The sequence below is a fragment of the Protomyctophum bolini genome (genome assembly GCF_963924005.1).
Source record: "Protomyctophum bolini genome assembly, chromosome: 1".
Lineage (NCBI taxonomy): Eukaryota > Metazoa > Chordata > Actinopteri > Myctophiformes > Myctophidae > Protomyctophum > Protomyctophum bolini.
In genome coordinates, this window is record NC_137862.1 from 55,289,954 (window position 1) to 55,309,563 (window position 19,610).

A 19,610-nucleotide genomic window follows, 5' to 3' on the forward strand; every position below is an offset into this window, starting at 1 on the left:
GCCGGTCTACAAGCTCACAACGTGGTGCGAAGTTTGTAGATCTGCTATTTTCACGGGGGTCTGAGCAAAAGTCAGAATCTTTTTTTTTCCTTTTGGGTCACGGGCTAAACCGTTTGGGAACTCTTTGTGTTCTCTGTGTAGCGCAGTGGTTCCCAAACTTTGTCATGTCAAGGACCCCCAAATTGACACTAAATAGCCCGCGGACCCCCATTTGAAAAGATATCCAGCGAACCCAATAAGAGAAGATTTGTACGGCTCTATAGCAGGTATTTTCAACCTGTTTAATTTCCAGGAACCCCCAGTTTGACATGCATTAGTCTACGGACCCCCATTTAATAGCATTTCTATCTCTGGGATCCCCAATTTGTATTGTAATATCAATGCTAATTTAACTCCTGAGAGCGTACAAATGGTCCATTTGGTTCCAAATGATCATTTAGCCGGGTTTCCCCCCTGGAACTCCCTCAAGTACCCCTGGGGGTCCCCGGACCCCACTTTGGGAACCACTGGTTGTAGCGTGCTCTAGCGTGCTCCTTCATGCTCTGCTGTCTGTGCAGTTTCAGCTCTTTGTAGTGGCATAATGACGGTGGGGGTGCAAGGCAGGCAGGGGGCTTTGTAAAGTCAATCACTAAATTAATAAGCATGCTAATGTGCAGGTCTGTCTGCCTGTCTGTCTGCGCGCAGCTGTGCGCACACACATGAAGAGGTGGTGAAAACTCTTGATCCATCACATCTAAAAGATTGCATGTCAAAATGAAACTCTTATGCAGTCGTAAAAGGAGTTGGTTATAGGGTCACGGCTTGTAGGTAAAGGTCAGGGTTATGTTATGGACTGAATGGAAGCTTTTCCTGTGTGTGTGTGTGTGTGTGTGTGTGTGTGTGTGTGTGTGTGTGTGTGTGTGTGTGTGTGTGTGTGGACTGTGCTGTGCTGTGCATTGTTTACATCACTGAGGTCTACTTGTGCCTGCATGTGCAGTGTAGTTTTTACTGGCTAAAATAAGAAGATCACAGGCGATTATTTCACATTAAAAAACAACAACATTCATATAAACTCGGCAAAACAAAAGTTCGGAATCTTAACTTTTGTCCATTATCTCTCCACTTTATTAATACCAATTATTGTGTTTTATATTATTTTAACCGTTGATTAGTAACCTTTACAACGAGTTATAGCTTGTAAGGATCGGGCGTTCGTGGAATGAGCAGCACAGCTAAGCGTGTGCGTAGCGCCTCCAAACAATGTGCGGTGCGGCGCGGCGCGTGGTGTGGTGCGGTGCGGTGCGGTGCGTGGTGTGGTGTGGTGCGGTGCGGTGCGGTGCGGTGCGGCGCGGCGCGTGGTGTGGTGCGGTGCGGTGCGGTGCGGTGCGGTGCGTGGTGCGGTGCGGTGCGGTGCGGTGCGTGGTGTGGTGCGGTGCGGTGCGGTGCGTGGTGTGGTGTGGTGCGGTGCGGTGCGTGGTGTGGTGTGGTGCGGTGCGGTGCGCGGCGCGGTGCGGTGCGCGGCGCGGTGCGGTGCGGTGTGGTGCGGTGCGGTGCGGTGCGCGGTGCGGTGCGGTGCGGTGTGGGGCAGTATCTCTCTCAGAGGCAAGACAGAACTTGTCATCATTTGTTGAGTTACAGCGTTCTTCGCACGTACCAGAAATACTGAGGTGAAGGTGAATAATAGACGGCTTTTTACAATGACGTTATTTTTCAGAAAGGAAGCCATTGAGGGTTAAAATGGGTCTTAATAATTCCAACTAAAGTAGAATTATTAATGCTTTGTCCATGACAAAGAAAATATATGATGTGGAGACAATAAAGACTATTATTATCATTATTTTTGAAGGTTATAACAGTCCATTTGCTCAGTACAATATTTCGGGGGCATATTTAGAATGTGTGCAGGCTTGAGTATGTTGAATCTAGTTTGCAATTAATGAGGATTTAGTTGACACAATGAAATAAAATGGCGATAGTGTCCAGTGTGGGGCCAGACGGCCTGTCGCAGCCAGATTCGGGAGAGCAGCAGCTTTGTTGTTGCGAGGAAAGCGGTAAAATGAGACTTTCGTGGTTGTTTTCGTCTCAGATTTAGTCTGACGGAGAGTCACAGTATAACTCTATGGGGACACAAAAGTAGGACCCGGAAGTTTCTCTGGAGGGGGGCGCCATAGAGTATTAAAAGGATAGAGACTAAACTAGCGCGAAGCTCCGCCCCCTCCGCTATTCATGTCAGTGGAAGTTGCTCAGTGGCGTTTTGAAGCACCCGGAAGGCTGCCGGAAGTACCGTCTATTTCGCTGATTCAGCATTTCACTTCCGCATTTGGACACCAAATTTTGGTGTCCAAATGCGGAAGTGCACCCAGAGTGCACCTGGGCTTTACATTGGGCGCTCGGTTGCACGGGGTTTCCTCGTCAAGAATCCACGGGTCCGCCTGCAGTCCTTCCTCTTACCACTAGGGCCCAGCGCTTCAACATTGGAGTGCATAGCTGGCCCCTTGGGGGGCGCTCACGTCACGGCTAAAATACTGAATTACAATTTACAATTTACAATTTAGGCATTTAGCAGACGCTCTTAATCCAGAGCGACTTACATTAAGCAAGAACAAAAGCATGGGAATACATCACATAAAGACATTTATCATGAAACATGCGTAGCTAAGAAAGTAACAGTGGAATATCTATAATGAAACTATACATATAAGCTATACATCTATACTACTATGCTACACATATGTACTATGACGTGCTATGACTACTAGAATTGCTATCTAAGGGGGTGGGGTAAGTGCTATGGGCCATGATGGAGTCTGAAAAGGTGGGTTTTCAGACTACGGCGGAAGATTGGGAGTGATGCTGCAGTTCTGACTGCAATGGGAAGTGCATTCCACAGTTTTGGAGCCAGAAGGGAGAAGAGTTTGGGACGTGTGGAGTGTTGTCCCGGCGTTTTTAGTGAGGGTACTTCCAGCTTCCCTGCGTTGGCTGATCTGAGTGAGCGGGAGGGTTTGTAGGGTTCGATCATACTTGCAAGATATGGGGGAGCCATACCTTTGGTTGCTTTGAATGCCAGCATCAGGGTTTTGTATTCTGTGCGGGCAGCGACCGGGAGCCAGTGGAGGGAGCGGAGCAGGGGGGAGACATGTGAGAATTTTGGCTGGTTGAAGACCAAGCGAGCTGCAGCATTTTGGATCAGCTGGAGAGGCTTAAGTGCACATGCTGGTAGGCCAGTAAGGAGGGAGTTACAATAGTCAAGTTTTGACAAGACTGTTGTCTGGATTAGGAGCTGGGCTGATTCCTGGGTGAGGAACGGTCTAATTCGTCGTATGTTATAGAGTGTGAACCTACAGGATCGAGTGACAGCTGTGATGTGAGTTTTGAACGAGAGCTGACTGTCCAGGACAACACCAAGATTCCTGGCTGTTGGGACAGACGTTACCAGGGCGTTGTCTATGGAGATAGTTAGCTCCCGCATAGGGCAGGACTTAGCTGGGAAGAAGAGAAGCTCAGTCTTGTCTGGGTTCAGTTTGAGGTGGTTGGAGGACATCCACTGTGAGATGTCAGCCAGGCATGCGGTGATGCGCTCTTCCACCTGAGTGGCAGAGGGGGGGAAGGATAGAAACAGTTGTGTGTCATCGGCGTAGCAGTGATAGGATATATTGTGAGCAGAGATGATAGTGCCAAGGGATTTAGTGTACAGTGAGAAAAGGAGGGGACCAAGAACCGATCCCTGTGGGACCCCAGTTTGGAGGGTTCGGGGGGATGATAACAGACCTTTCCAGGAAACCTGGTAGGTCCGGTCGGTGAGGTAGGAAGAGAACCACTTTAGTGCCGTTCCACCGATGCCTAGATCCGCTAGGGTGTCTAGGAGCAGCTGGTGGTTCACTGTGTCAAATGCTGCCGATAGGTCTAGGAGGATCAGTACTGCAGAGTGGGAAGCAGCTTGGGCAGCATGTAGTGCTTCTGTGACTGCCAGCAGGGCAGTTTCTGTGGAGTGGGCCTTCTTAAATCCGGACTGGTTGGGATCCAGCAGGTTGTGCTGTGAGAGATGGAGAGAGAGCTGGTTGGAGACAACACGTTCAATGGTTTTAGAAATAAATGAAAGGAGTGATACCGGTCTGTAGTTCTTGACATCTGAGGGGTCAAGAGTTGGTTTCTTGAGGAGTGGTGTTACTCTGGCTGACTTGAGGGCAGATGGGACACAGCCTGAGGTTACTGAGGTGTTGATGATGGAGGTGATGAAGGGGAGCAGATCAGGTGCGATGGTCTGGAAGATTGGAGACGGGACAGGGTCAAGAGGACAGGTGGTAGGTCTAGAGGATGTCACTAGTTGTAGAACCTCGTCTGGGGAAAGAGGAGAGAAGGAGGACATGCATGGTATGTTGGGGTTAGTGTTGGTTGAGTCAGATGCCACTTTATGTGGGAGGGGAGGAAAGGAGCTGCTGATATCATCAACCTTCTTCTCGAAGTAGTTGACAAAAACCTCAGCAGTGAGGGATGCAGGTTGAGTGGGGGGAGGGGGTTTAAGGAGGGAGGAGAAAGTGGAGAAGAGCTTCCTGGGGTTAGAAGTACAGGATTGGATTTTGGTGTGGTAGAAAGAGGTTTTAGCAGTGGTTAGTGAGAGGGCGAAGGCAGAGAGGAGTGAGTGAAAGTGGGAAAGGTCATCTGGTAGCTTTGTCTTGTGCCACTTTCTTTCGGCTGCCCTTAGAGGTGTTCGTTCAGATCTGAGAGTTTCAGATAGCCAGGGAGCCGGTGGACATGAGCGAGCTGGCCTGGATGAGAGCGGGCAGTGTTGGTCGAATGCAGATGAGATAGAGGAGAGGAAGGATGAGGTTGCAGTGTCAGGTGAGAGGGAGAGGAAGGACTCCAGGGAGGGTAGAGAGGAGAGAATAGAGGATGAGAGGGAGGAGGGGTTTAGGGACTTGAGATTGCGTCGGGAGGTGACGTTCGGAGGGTTAACAGGTTTAGGCGGGAGGGTGGAGAGAGAGAGGGAGAAGGTTATGAAGTGGTGGTCAGACCTAATTAAGGGGGTAACAGAGAGTGTGGAGGGAGAGCAGGCTCTGGAGAACACAAGGTCCAAAACATTACCAGCCTTGTGAGTGGGAGGGGAGGGAGATAGGGAGAGCTCAAATGAGGCCAGAAGGGATGTAACGGGAAGATACTTCTCTGCGGTAGGAAGGTTGAAGTCACCCAGTAGAATCAGAGGGGTGCCATCTTCCGGAAACGAGCTCATCAGAGAGTCTAGTTCTTCCAGGAAGTTCCCGAGAGTTCCTGGAGGGCGGTAGAGCACAATGAGGATGAGGGGGACTGGCTGTGATATTGAGATAGCATGAAATTCACATGTGGACAGAGAAAGGTGAGAGAGATTTAAGACACGGAAATTCCATTTGGGGGATGTTAGTAGCCCTGTACCACCCCCTGTACCTGTTTGGCGAGGGGTGTGGGTGAACTTGTGTGAAACAGAGAGGGCGGCGGGAGTTGCAGTGTTATCTGGGGTGATCCAGGTTTCAGTCAGAGCAAGGAAATGCAGAGACTTGAGGGAGGCGTGGCCTGAAATGAATTCAGGCATATTCTTTTTGGTAGCTGCGTGGCAGTTCCATAGGCCTCCATCCACCACAATGTGGTGACTGGGTGAACGAGCTGGATAGATGAGATTTGAGAGATCTCTGTGACTGGAGAGGTAGTGTCTAGGGCGACATGAGGAGGACAGTATAGGGACGGTGGGAAAGCACATTCTAAACAGGTATAAGGATAATAATAATAATAATAATAATAATTAATAATAATAATAATAATAATAATAATAATAAAGTACAACTAATAATAATTATAACATAATAGTAGGAAGTAAGTTGATACAGAACCCCTAGGACGGCCTCCTTCGATGTGTCTGGATGTCCGGGTCTTTGGATTGGACGCTAGGCTATATTTAGTCAGCCTGTGTGATTTTTCAAAAAATAAAGAAAGGAAATGGAATGGGAATGGGATGCCAGGTTGGTGCATGACCAGCATGAGGAGGAGGTGCCAAGTGTTGTGGCTGCATTTGGATCTTCCACCCGCTCCTGAGTTCCATAACACGGAGTGTAAAATTAAAAGGGGATTGCTGCATACCCACGACACAAACAATAGTTCCCAAATATATTTCCGGGTGAATTATTAAAAGGGGATGAAAGGGGGTGAAAATTAAAAGGGGATTGCTGCATACCGACGACACAAACAATAGTTCCCAAATATATTTCCGGGTGAATTAATCGCATAAAGAAACTACCCCATGTGTGTTCTTACCTTAAGCCATTAAGCCTTAACCCATTTGAGGCCTGAGACGGATTCCACAAATGCCTGGTTCTCACACTTTTCGCTCTCACGCTACGATTTTTTCAAAAATAGCATAATTATGTACGAGCTCGCAGTGTGGCACGAAGTGACGTGATATGAGCTTGTAGATCTGCTCTTTTTGAATAGCCAACGCAAAAAATCTAAATTGACATGGTATACAGTATATGCTTTAACATGTCTAGAGTGTTGTATCACCATCTACGTATATGTATTGTGTGATTGTAAATTACATTTGACAATTTGCTCTGTGAGACCGGTGGGATCCAGATTCCATACTCATAGTTTCGTTACATGTACCTTTGTGTGTGTGTGTGTGTGTGTGTGTGTGTGTGTGTGTGTGTGTGTGTGTGTGTGTGTGTGTGTGTGTGTGTGTGTGTGTGTGTGTGTGTGTGTGTTTGGATTTCAAAGTTGTTGTTAAAATTAGGTCTAAATATGTTAAAGGCGCCGTCTGTATTTAGACACACACAATGTAATGTAATCGTGTAGTCGACCACTTTTCTCTGCTGGAGGGTCATGTGTTCCAGTCAGATCCATCATGGTGTTAACACATTTTGGGGCGGGAACCCCTTTTGGTGTTTCTAGCATTATTTATGTTATACTTTAGCTATTGGAAAATAGCAGATCTACAAGCTTGTTGTAGCCGCGGTCTGCTATTTTTGAAAACTCGTGAAAATGTGGCACAAGTCTTTGAATAAATATTCTTTCACAGTGAACGTTTTTAACTCAAATCTTTGCTTCTGGGGGGGGAGGTCCCTGGAACAACATATTTTCAGGTGGGGTTCCGTGGCCAAATACAGATAATTCTGGGGGTCCTTGATGTGAAATAGTTTGAGAACCACTGACATAGAAACATGGGTTTTTCAGAAAACTGTCAGGATTCATTAGGCATTCGTAGAATCGTCCTCAGGTCGAAATGGGTCAACGTGTTAATAATAACAACACCATTTTGTACGTTGGTCAGGTTGAGCAGACCAGTCGACCCCTCCTGGTGTTGTTCCTGTTGAAGTATCTGATGATGCTGGTGGTGGGCATTCCCTCCGTGTTCTGGGTGGGCAGCAAGAAGACCTGCTTCGAGTGGGCCGGCTTCCTGCACGGACGCAGACGCAAGAAGTAAGGACACCATATCCTAATCATAATCATAACTGTGGCATCAAGTTCTTTGCTGTTCTTTCAGGTTATCGTTCATCAAAGTTATTTATTTATTCATCGGCGAGTCATCAGATCGTTATGTATTTCACACTGCAGGAGTCTTTTTTTTTTTTTTTTAATCGGCTGTCATTATATCGGTGTGGCTTTCACACTAAACGATTGTTCGCCGACTAGGCATCACACACTGCAAGAGTTCACCGAGATGCGATCCAGACCCGATACATAGTAATAGGCTACATCATTTGTTTTTTTATTCCAATTCATTTTGACATCTCACACACGTGCAGGATACCGTGATACAAGCGCGAGACCGACACAGGACGCTGGACGCATCTCTCTCTCTCTCTCTCTCTCTCTCTCTCTCTCTCACTCTCTCTCTGCGTGCACGCCACACACACATGAATAGGCAGGCTAGTGAGGCTACACAGGGTGAAATGTTTGTCGGACATTAAATCCTGATTTTCATTAAATATCCGTATGTCTCTCCGTATGTGCGCACACACACACACACACACACACACACACAGCGCACAAGGTCCAAAAGTTTGCTCTTCACTGTTGATTCCGATGCGCTTTTATCAACATTACTCAAGTGAAATGCGACTATTTAACAGCAACATTGGGCTAATATAGCTTGCATGTACGACACAGGACAGGGATTTACCCAAGGAATAAAGGTTATATGTATATATTATCATCTGATCATCTATCGATACAGTCCACAGACAGACAGACAGACAGCTGTCCTCTGCTCTCATTGGCTGTAATACAGGACTTCTCTGGACGCGATCGCAACCCCATTTCATACTGTACGATGTCCAGTCGGCTGACAGAGCCAAATTATCAAACCTGCTTAAACCTGCGTCGGCGAGCACTTTTATTGGCGCTGGATCTTCTCGCAGAGCCTTTCACACACAGCGAGCAAAACCTGGGCTGATCAAAGCCACGATCTTGCGTCAGATCGGGAGTTTTGTCGGCGAGCGCCAAAAATGGTCCCCGGCAGCATAATCGGAGCAAATATCGTGCAGTGTGTAGTGTACGAGCCATAAGTCAAAGGTTCTCCCTCTTGTCTACCTCTCCTTTCATCTCTTCTCATCTCTCTCTCTCACCCCTCCTCCTCCGCTCATCCCCTCTCTACAGCAGCGGGGTCAATGAGTCTCGGCAGATCCAGGATCAGCCCGACTTTGTCCAGTCCCTGCTGCGTGACCCACAGACCCCCATCATCAGGAAGTCCAGAGGAACATCAACACAGGTAACACACACACACACACATACACACACACACGATTAATAGAATAATGTACAAGCACTTCAATTTATATATCAAAGGATCGACATTTTTATAATTCACTAAATCGTTTAGTCTGATTAACCACTTAATGTTTTTGAGGTACTATTGTGGCACCCAAAAATAGCTGATATGTGACATGTGAGCAATAGTAGATGGGCTATTTTCACTATTTAATTATTTAAATCCCCCCCCAAAATAAAAGAATCTATCATTTATATGCAAACCGATTATCGATTTCTTTTTCAAATTGATCAGTTTACTTTAATTGTTGCACCTCCATCCATCCAGGGCACCTCCACCCACGCCTCCTCCACCCAGCTGGCTATCCTGGACGACCCTCCCGCCACCAGGAGCAAACCCAGCAGCGTCCACAGCAAGGCCAGTTACCATGGCAGCCTGCAGCGTTCCCGTGACAACAGGTAGGGGGGCGGGAAATAGACTGCGTAGGTTTTTTATCATCCATGAATCCATGACTTTAGCTATTGAAAATTTTGAGGCAAAAATAGCAGACCTACAAGCTCATAGCGCGGCACTCGGTGCCGCGCTATGAGCTTGTAGGTCTGCTATTTTTGCCTCAAAATTTTTGCCTCAAATCTTCAAATATACATTATTACAGAGTGAACATTTGAACTCAAATCGTTGCTTCTCTTCTGGGGAGGTCCCTGGAACAACATATTTTCAGATGGGGGTCGGAGCCGCGGAGACATATTTACATATAATTTTTGGGGTCCTTGACATGAAATATTAGAGCACCACTGATACAGAAACATAAGGTTTTTCAGAAAACTGTCAGGATTTAATAATAATAATAATAATAAAACTTTATTTGTATAGCACCTTTCATGACATGAAATGCAGCTCAAAGTGCTTTACAGAGCAATGGAGAAAAAAAGAAAAGAAAAGCAAGGCATAAACATTAAAAAAAACAAGAGCAGTAATGCAATAGTCTTTCTGGATTTTGAAAACATTTTGGTTTTATTTCGACGTCAGGCCTAAATTGGTTAACTGGTTCAGACCGTACGCATACGACGTGTGGGCACATTTTCAATGATATCAAACGAGAGAAGAATATTCTGAATATTATCATTTTTTGGCCTCCAAGGCCACCATACTCTTCGCTCCTCATTCGTCCGCGGTCCCGGTCACTGTTTCCCTGTTTACCGCTGCAGAAAGAATCCCTCGTATCTCCTAATCCAGGGCGCTCTCCGTGGTTTTGATCAGATGGACATACCAAGCTCTTCATTTCTGACTTCTGACCTGCCTCTCGTCTCGTTCGAAAACTTGTAGATTAACTATCTTTGCTCTTTTAATAATGTCTTTAAATTATTTGAAATTGTTACCTATATACTGACATGCCCAAAATAGGTTACTGATTATTAATTGTTTATTTTACATTACATTACATTTTCAACAGTGGAATAAAATGTCGCACCACTACTTCTCTCGTGGGCACACAGGTTTGACGCTGCAGGCCAACACGTTGCCGAGCAGCGTAGTTTTCACGGCAGCATGCCCTGCCTCGACCACCCGCTGTCCACTCACAGCAGCCTCCATCGGCTGGACAGCCAATCGGGGCGCGGCAGCCAGCGAGACGTGTCCGAAGCCCAGCCTCCTCTCATCACCCACGGCACGACGGCCTGCAGCGACGGCCAGGTTGCCAGGGACGACGGTACCAGTGCCTGAGAGGACACACAGGAGGTCGACGGGCAGCTTGTCGTTATCCCCTCACACGATGTTATTACCTTTTTCAGGAAGCGTCGTTGAACTCCATTGTAATTGTAACTTCCTGTGGTATCTTCTAGTGTGGCTATTGGCTAATGGAAAGCCGAACGCTGGTTTGGTTCATGTCAAGCCTGAACCAACGGTCTTGCCAGGTGGAATTATCTGCTGAGTGAAATATGTCGGTCAACATCCCAAGTAGATAATCATGCCCAGCGGGGCAGAATGCTGATTGGCTGACACAAACAACAAAGCTGGAGCCAACTTTGGTCTTGAAACAGACACAAGAAACGAAAGGTTGCCTTTGCTCCATGGAGACTCTGTGGACTGTACAGGTTTTGATACCAGCTCCATACTGTACAGGAGGTGTTGGACTATCTCTGGACACTGGAGCTCATCTTCATCTCTGGCACTACTATGTGGAACCACATGAAACACGGCTGTGAATTTACTCTGAATTTGGTCTGGACCATAGACTGTAAAAGAATATGGACAAAGCGTTCTCCGGGTCTGATATGGACGTAAGATGAAGCCCGTCAGTCCTTGAATTGTAAATCGCCATCTTTCTAGATCCGTTTGGGCCCAGCTGGCCCATTGGCTGGCCCAGACAATGAGGCGGGACTTCCCCCCTTCTACTTTGTTGGTTTTTATTTTGACTCGAACGGGGGGTGGCTCCCGATCATAGACTGTAACGGTAGCCACGCCCCTCAGAACATACTCGACTTTATGGTCATTTTTTTTAAATAAATGGGACCATAATTTTCCAAAAAGAATATTATGACATCAGAAATGAGACTTTCAACTAGTGACTGGAAGCAGAAAGTATTCATGACTAGGTTTATTAAGGTAATACAGTCTAGGTGAAGTCGGGCCCAAATACATGGACCTCTATGGAGATATGGGGGTTTTTTTGGGCCCAATGACAGCGCCACAACAGGCCATTATATGAACTTTCAGGAAGTCCCGATTTCCTTAGTGGCTTCACAAAATATCTTGACCAGACTTGCTATTGTGTAGGGTTTTTGCTCCCAGGAATTAAGGACATGCAGAAATACTGGAAATGCTGTCCAGGATCATGTTTGTTGTGAACTGTTATTACACCTCCTTCTTTGCTCTTTGGTCCTAAATAACACTTAACATTTTTTTTGTTTGACCTTTATAGTCTCTCTCTCTTAGCTCAGACACAACTGTCTGTCCACTATGAACAACTATGAACCACTATGGATGGACCACTACAGGCCTAATTATGTAACTTACTTCTTAATGGCTTTGTGAGTTATTTTTATACTGTGAAGATTTCCATTGTCTGCTGCTGAAAGCTGCACTGTGTGTGTGTGTGTGTGTGTGTGTGTGTGTGTGTGTGTGTGTGTGTGTGTGTGTGTGTGTGTGTGTGTGTGTGTGTGTGTGTGTGTGTGTGTGTGTGTGTGTGTGTGTGTGTGTGCGTGTGCGCGTGTGCGTGTGCGTGTAGATGTACTCTTCTCAAGGTACTTATAAAGTTTTAAACTGCCCTTCTCCCCCTAGTGCACAAACAAGGGATAATGGAGGGAGAGCTTGAAGCCCTGTGAATGTAAGGAGTATTTTCATAAGGGGTTGGGAAGGGTTGTGATCTAATTTACAAGTAGTTATTACAATGGTTATAATATGATAGACTATACCATGTAACCAAATTTGACTGAGGACCTGCCATTGGATTTTTAATTTCCGTTTTAGTTTCAAATTGACATATTGGTTGTTCAGTTTGACCCACCAGTTATGAGAGATATGGCTTATAGAGTAATGTCTTGCAGAGAAACAGCGAGTTGAGAAAACAGGCTTGAAAAAAAGGTTCACTTTTGTGGTCTCTAACATTACACGGTGCTACATGTTTAAGCATTTGTTTTCATATTTACATGACTCTTACACTTATTTCAGACATGCTCTAGTATGTGAAGAGTCTGCCTGTGCTATTAACTCAATTTGGGGAAGAAAAGTTTTTCTCTGGTGAAAAGCTGGAATTTGTGCGATGGCAGGCTCTCAGTCAAATCCGGTCACATATTATGATGATGACTAGTGTCACTAGTGACAGTGTGCTCACAAACCGTACACTTCCCTTATATGGGCAAACATGTAGACCTGCCTCTCCCACCAGAGAAGGTCTGAGAGCAGATGCAGGCGGGGAAACAAAAGACTGATTCTCATTGTATCATTTCTACATAATACTTAGATCATGTAATATATAGTCAAACTGTCCACAACAAGGTATTAGGACCAAAATGTTGCACAAGATGTTTTCTCTGCGGTCAAAGGTTTTCTCTGCCCACAATGCTTTTGTGGAACTATTTTTTTTCTATGGTTTACCGTCCAAATATTTAAAAGGGAAAAAGTTGTGACCAGGCTTTACAGTATATTACGAAATAAGAAATAATTCACAGAATGAGCACTGGATCAGTGGCCAATGATTAATCCTAAATACAGGTATGCCATAATAGATTTTAAACGTCATGCTGGTCATTCTTTGTCATCTTTTCTAGACACTTTTTGGGAACTGCTACATTTACAGAGTAAAACATACATAAACGTTCAGATTTCATATATAAATATATATATAATATATATATATATATCAATATAAATTGCTCACCACGGATAATCTAAATTTCCTCGATCGGCCATTAACAACCATGCATTCCGCGTTGTTTAATAAAATGCATTTTTATCCAAGCTGTTTTTTTTTTCACCAGGCTTTCAACTATTGTTTGGGAGGTGTGTTGCACTCTGATACACTGGACGTGTTCCATATTTGCCCCGTTTGAGAAAAATAGCCGGAGTGCTCGTATAAAAATGCTTTTATATTAAACAACGCGGAATGCACAGCTGGTGCCGTTCATTCGACCGGCAGAATTCTAACATCCGTGGCACTCGGGTGAGCACTTTATATTTGAAATCTGAACGTTTATTCATACGTTTGCTCTGTAAATGTATAGCAGTCCCAAAACAGGCTGACGTTGCGCTGCATGACTGTCATGATTGAACCTGCGGTCATGTGGGGTTCTGATGAGAACGGCGTCTGTTCTGGAGCAGTTTAATTGCAAAAAAAGGTGTGTTTCATCATGCATCCACGCCTTTATCTCCTCCAGGCAGATGGGGAGTGTGGATGAAGGTGATGAAGATGGTGACGGGGATGACCGTGTGGGGCAGCAGAGCGGGGAGGCGTTGGGTTAAGTTTATGTTTGTATGTGCGTCGTCAGCATTAGCAACGGAAAGATATTCCATATACCCGCTGATGACATGGCCGAGGGGGCGCATATGCTGCATATTCAAAGTGAATAGGGTGGGGCCGAGTACAGAACCTTCCACCTTGGGGGACACCACAGGTGACAGGTTGGGTTGGGGATTTTCCACCTCCCAAGGAGAATGATATGAACGGGCCATCGTAATGGCCCGTTCATATCAACACGTTACCGTTTAGTCCTCCATCCCAGCCGATGTCACCAATGACACGAAAGCAGCGTGGGTCCCAGGAGGGAATTTGAAGGGGACCGCAATTAGTCTTTTTGTGCTCTGTGTTGAGAGTGGAGAGACAGTAAATCAAGGGGAGACATGCATGCCATGAGTTCTGTTCAAACATGGGACCTCAGAAAAGACTGGTACACAGAACTATGTCAGAAAGTGTCTATATAGGGCGGGACTTCCATTTCCCCCTGGTATAGCTGTCTTTTTTTTAAGTTCTGGTCAACCAGGCCTGTAAACATGCAGATCTCCACAGCATCAACGTAACTTCTGTGGGTGATAATTCCTGTACTTCCGTGTAGACACTTTCAGTACCGGACAATCCTCACAATTCTGTTATTGTAACACTTCAAATGACAGCGGAAGTACAATGGAATGTACGTGGCTTTAGAATAATGCACTACCTATAGTCGGATGTTTTCATGTGGGCCATGAACAATTATCGGAACATGTGTTGGGCACATAGACACAGTTGATGTATAGTCGAATTGAAACTGTAATGCCTGTTTACTTAATACTCAATATTGTTTTTGGAGAATGGTTTTATTTCCTGATTTCCTGCAGTCAGCCTACCTCACCTTGTACACTCATTATTCTGTGTATTAATGCATCTACACACATACAGTATGTGCACACACGCCAAACCCTACTGAACACTGGGTACACACAAATATAGGCTGTCTGTCTGTCCATTCTACCTCTTCACTCCTCTCTGGCCTTCAATTTGGAAACACTTGCTGCCTTTCCACACCATATCCTGTCCATCTTTGTTTAATCACTTATTTATGTGTATGTCTGTCTGTCTGTCTGCCTGCCTACACGTGTCATGTGTTAATGTATTTAGCCTGTCCATGTCCTCATCTGCCTGCTACCATACCTGTTGCCTCTCCAAGCTGATGTCTCCTTTAAATGAGATGTTTGGACCTATAATGCTACTGTCTGTATCGTCATGTGCTCTGGACATGACACTGGGAAATGTCTGTTACTTGGAGGGTTAAACCACTCAATTTGATCTGTTCAGTTGTTACATTGACCAGTGTTTCCCCTAAGGGGAGAAAATGTTGGCTAATAGTGAAACAAAGTTATAATGTGCAATGTCTCATCCATATCCAGGATGGCTCAGTCACATGGCTGAATACTGAAACTGGCGTGGTTATTTCCCCTAATGCATCATTGATTTGCAGTTTTAATATGTGGTGACTATATTGACATACAGTGAATACATCTTTTTATAGGATTGATTTTACAACTGAAACTGTAAACAGACAACAGTAAACGGTTCAATTCAAACAGACTTGAGTGAAAGCGTGATATTTCTCTTCTAACTATACTGTAGTTGCTGTTCACACTCGGGTTGACAATTACCATCCCTCGAAATACGGAATCATCCCTAATTTGTAAACAAAAAGCACAAATGTCCCATATTGAACTGAATTGACACACTTTGTTCCTCCTTTTTGTGACACACATCAATGACACATCTTTGCAAGATCCGACCTCGCCCTAAAGAGCAAGGTTGCGTGCAAGCATCCGCCTCGTTGACGGCAGACTGCTGGGCGAGCACTGGTGCTTTGGCTTCGGGGGTCAGTTCAACATGGAATGAATTCTGTACTTGCCATATATGGAGTGTGTCTTGAGTGTACAGGGTTTGATGAGGTCAGATCAACATAATTGCCGTAACACTGGGAGCCTCGGGACCCGGGATCATCATGTACAGAGCGTCACTCTCCAATCTGAGTTTTCTCCATTGCTCTGTAAAGCAAATCATGCAGCTACGGCATACGCATAAAACAACCCAAGTAACCACAGTATACTATACTCATCAACTTACGAATTACATATACATATATAAGCGTTCATATATAGGCATTCAGTTTTGGATGAAAGGTAATGCCTCTATGTATACATGTATGTAATCTGAAACCTACCTTTATTACGTCACCATCTGAGTTTTCTCCATTGCTCAAAAGAAACAAACCGACCGCAGCTTAAATGGGTGAAAAATCAACTGCGACGGAACGGGCTGCGATCTGCGATGCGACATTTTTCAGGGGCAACGCTCAGGGCCTCTAGCCGCCGTGCTTAGCGCTAATAACCGCCCCTGCCTATTTTAGCTCTGACTCTGAGATGGAAAGTGTTTCTAAAAAAAATAAAATAAAAAAATAACGCTGCCTAGCGCGAGGCCTGTGCGGCGGCACCATTCGCACTACCCTAAAAGCGGCCCTGCACGTCACCATCGAGAGCCAGTTATACCCTGGCATCGGTACATAATATCTTCATTACGTCACTCTCAAATCATGCAGCCACGGCATACGAAACAACCCAAGTAACCACAGTATACTACTCATCAACTTACAAATTACATATACATATATACTATTGTAAACTGTACTGGACCCTCGCCTGGTTTGACAGACAGGTAGTGTGTGCGCGCGGCTGGGTGGTGTGTGACAATCCGGTTGAAGTATAGGCTATACCTTTGGTACGGCGACAGCAGCGGCGGGCCCGGGAGAACACGAGACAGTATCACGTTAAAGGTTCACAAAGTTTATTTTACGCACAGGAAATAGAGCAAAGAGAAAAATATCAGTTTTCTGCCCGACCGCATCATTTTACTTGTAAAACTGTGATGCGACCATATATGGTTCTCACCACTGAACAGATGGGAAGGATATACCGTCGTCCATCTTCGTCACGTCTTCAATCGCCAACTAGGTCGCCGTTCTCGGCCGACAACTGCTGGGTGGGGGGGGCTGTTTCATGGCTCAGATCACCGATCTCCTTTCCTGAGCTATCCTAGGAATAAAAAGCTTGCGGCCGGCGAAACAGCCGGATGGGAACTTGGAGTATAATACTCCATTAAGGATCGGAACCGTGAGATTCCCAGTTCGATCCCTATGGGCTCCCCCATGAGTTAGTGTTGAAGTGTACTTGAGCAAGACTCTGAACCCCTAATTGCTCCCGATGAGCAGGTTGGTGCATGCCTTGCATGGTTTCCTCCACCATATGTGTATGAATATTAGTTGTCAGACTCTTCATCAACCGTCCACAACAACTAGTGGTGTATTAGCTGTCAAAGATCTAAAGATGGCTGGCTTATCACAGAGATGAAACACACAGGGATATGTTTGTAGTACATTCTCACTGAGGACACACACACACACACACACACACACACACACACACACACACACATAGGGTTGCCACCTGTCCCTTAAAATACAGAATCATCCCTTATTTGAGAATTAAATGATGCGTCAGACGCAGTTTGTTCCTTATTTTCCTAACTAGCTACTGTACCTACACGTCAACACTGAATTTAACAATAATGAACAAAACAAAACACAGGAAATATTAAAGTCAGCACAATTGTTCTAGCGGGAGGCACAAAGTACCTAAAGTAGCCTAAACCAGTGGTTCCCAAAGTGGGGTCCTGGGACCCCCAGGGGTCCTTGAGGGAGTTCCAGGGGGTCCCCAGCTAAATGATAGTTTGTAACCAAATGGACCCTTATGGGTCTGTAACTCTGAGAGTGTACAAATGGAACCAAAGTTGTTAGTTGGAGTTAAATTAACATTGATTTTACAATATGAATTGGGGGTCCCATATATAGAAATGCCATTAAATGGGGGTCCGTATGCATGTCAAACTGGTACTTGAAATTAAATGGGTTGAGAATCACTGCGTGAAAATCTTCTCTTATGGGGGTCGCTGTCATATATTTTCTAATGGGGGTCCGTGGGCAAATTAGTGTCAATTTGGGGGTCCTTGATATGAAAGCGTTTGGGAACCACTGGCCTAAACTATATTGGTGTATGTTTTCTGTGCCGCATGGGGACTAACATTGTTTGTATAAGATCACAACCTTGAACCTTGAACAGAAGAAGTTGAAGAACCAAACATTACAGTAAGTGTCACAGTTTGATTGATTGATTTTGTCACGGGGCAACCCGTGCCCTATATACAAACACACATGAAACGGTTTCCTATAACATGCCAGGACTATGGTTTTAAACTTTATTGAGATTGTAATCACTGATTGGTTAGTTGTCTCTCCTGACCTGCACTGCTGGTGGCATTTCCCTTGATGAGGAAGGGGCCAAGTGCAATGCGAGAGGGAACGTTCCTCCTTATGCTTTGAGTATTTGTCATTGAGTTCATGCTTATTTATACTTCTTTAATTGTAACACATTATTGAGAATGTTTAGGTTACTGTTTATTCAAGGTGTTGTTGATGGAAGTATTTATATTAGTGAAGTATGTGAGAAGAAATGTGCTAATTGAGTCTGTGCCCAGTGGTAGGATGCACTCCTATTTAAAGGAGGAGTGCAGGGACAGGCTAGTTAGTTAGAAGTGGGCAATGACACAGGTAACATCCCTGAGGGAGAGCTACAGGGCCTTGTGTGATCAAGGTACAGCCTGAAGAGAGCTCTTATCCAGTTGGGTTTTCTTCAGTAGTGTTTGCTCAAGTGTTTAGTTTGTTTTGTCATTTTTCAGTATTATTGTTATTGTCCTGTTGAACCTGTACTGGACTTTGGTGGAGGAGTTTTGGGGGAGAAATAAATACCCTGAAACGGCATTTCTGACTGTTCTTGGAGCCTTGGCCATTCGGGCAACTTCACAGATTTGCAGAATTACAGTAGCCTACATTTCAAGTACAACTCAATACAAAAAACTGTTAACTGTGAGTGGACAACACCATAAAGCATTACACTTGTTTACAATAGGGTCCACCATTTTCAATTCATCAAAACATTAAGAGATGTACGAATATACACAACTATAGTCAACAGCCAATCATCATAGAGGAGGTAAAAAGGGAAAAGAAACATATACAGTGAGGGGGGGAAAGGGGTGGGTGGGGGATTCAGATTTTACAGGGGCCAGTTTCGAATTGCAGCCGTCCGTAGGTGCCCTTTGAGAGCAGTTTTGAAGGAGTCAAGCTGGATTTGCATGTCTTAATGACTGTTTGTAGGGAGTTCCACATTTTGTAGGCATAGGAGCGGAATGAATTTAGACCCTTGTTTGTGCCGAATCTGGGTTGCACATGGTTTGTTGATCTCCCTCTGGTGTTGTGGGTGTGGACTTCGTTGACATTAAGGAAGTATCTAGACAGGTACATGGGTATCTTGGTGGTGTAGCGAATCTTGTGGACCAGACCCATTGCAAGATGGGTCTGGTCCACAAGACTTCTGTTGTCAACCCTAAGCCATTCCAGCCAGTCAAAGTGGGCAGGGGCGAGGTGGGTTAGGGGAGTGAGGCCAAGTAGGAGCCTGACCAGTTTGTTTTGGGAAGTCTGGAGCCTTGTTTTAAGGGCCTTTGAGGTGCTGTGGTACCGGGAGGTGCATGCATAGTCGAAGAAACCTTGTACGAGGGCTCCTGTTAGGGTTTCAAGGTGTTTTTGTTGACCAGTGAGGAGTTCCTGTATAGGAATCTTGTTCTTTGGTTTGGCCATTTTATCACCGGAAAGATTTTACTCCATGATGGAACCTTAATCAACAAAACTAACGTCATTTGTATTGTTTACTTATTTCTAAAATATTCGTGCAACTTTCGTTCAATTTTGACCCCTCTATCACATGGAACTATTTTTTGGGCGTAGTGATATGGACACAAAAAACATAGTTCTGTGTGATAGAGGGGTAAAACATTTAC

General features: G+C 45.2%; 1 protein-coding gene across 1 annotated transcript in view; it reads left to right on the forward strand.

The window, feature by feature from the left end:
* Positions 1-10,643, forward strand: part of fzd3b (frizzled class receptor 3b) — a 49,396-nt gene extending 38,753 nt beyond the window's left edge. Inside the window, exons 7-10 of the mRNA XM_080763725.1 lie at positions 7,271-7,419; positions 8,599-8,710; positions 9,038-9,168; positions 10,207-10,643. Coding sequence (XP_080619851.1) covers positions 7,271-7,419; positions 8,599-8,710; positions 9,038-9,168; positions 10,207-10,432 — 618 coding nt within the window. The 3' untranslated portion in view covers positions 10,433-10,643. The remainder of the gene's footprint in view (positions 1-7,270; positions 7,420-8,598; positions 8,711-9,037; positions 9,169-10,206) is intronic.
* Positions 10,644-19,610: the final 8,967 nt, after the last annotated feature.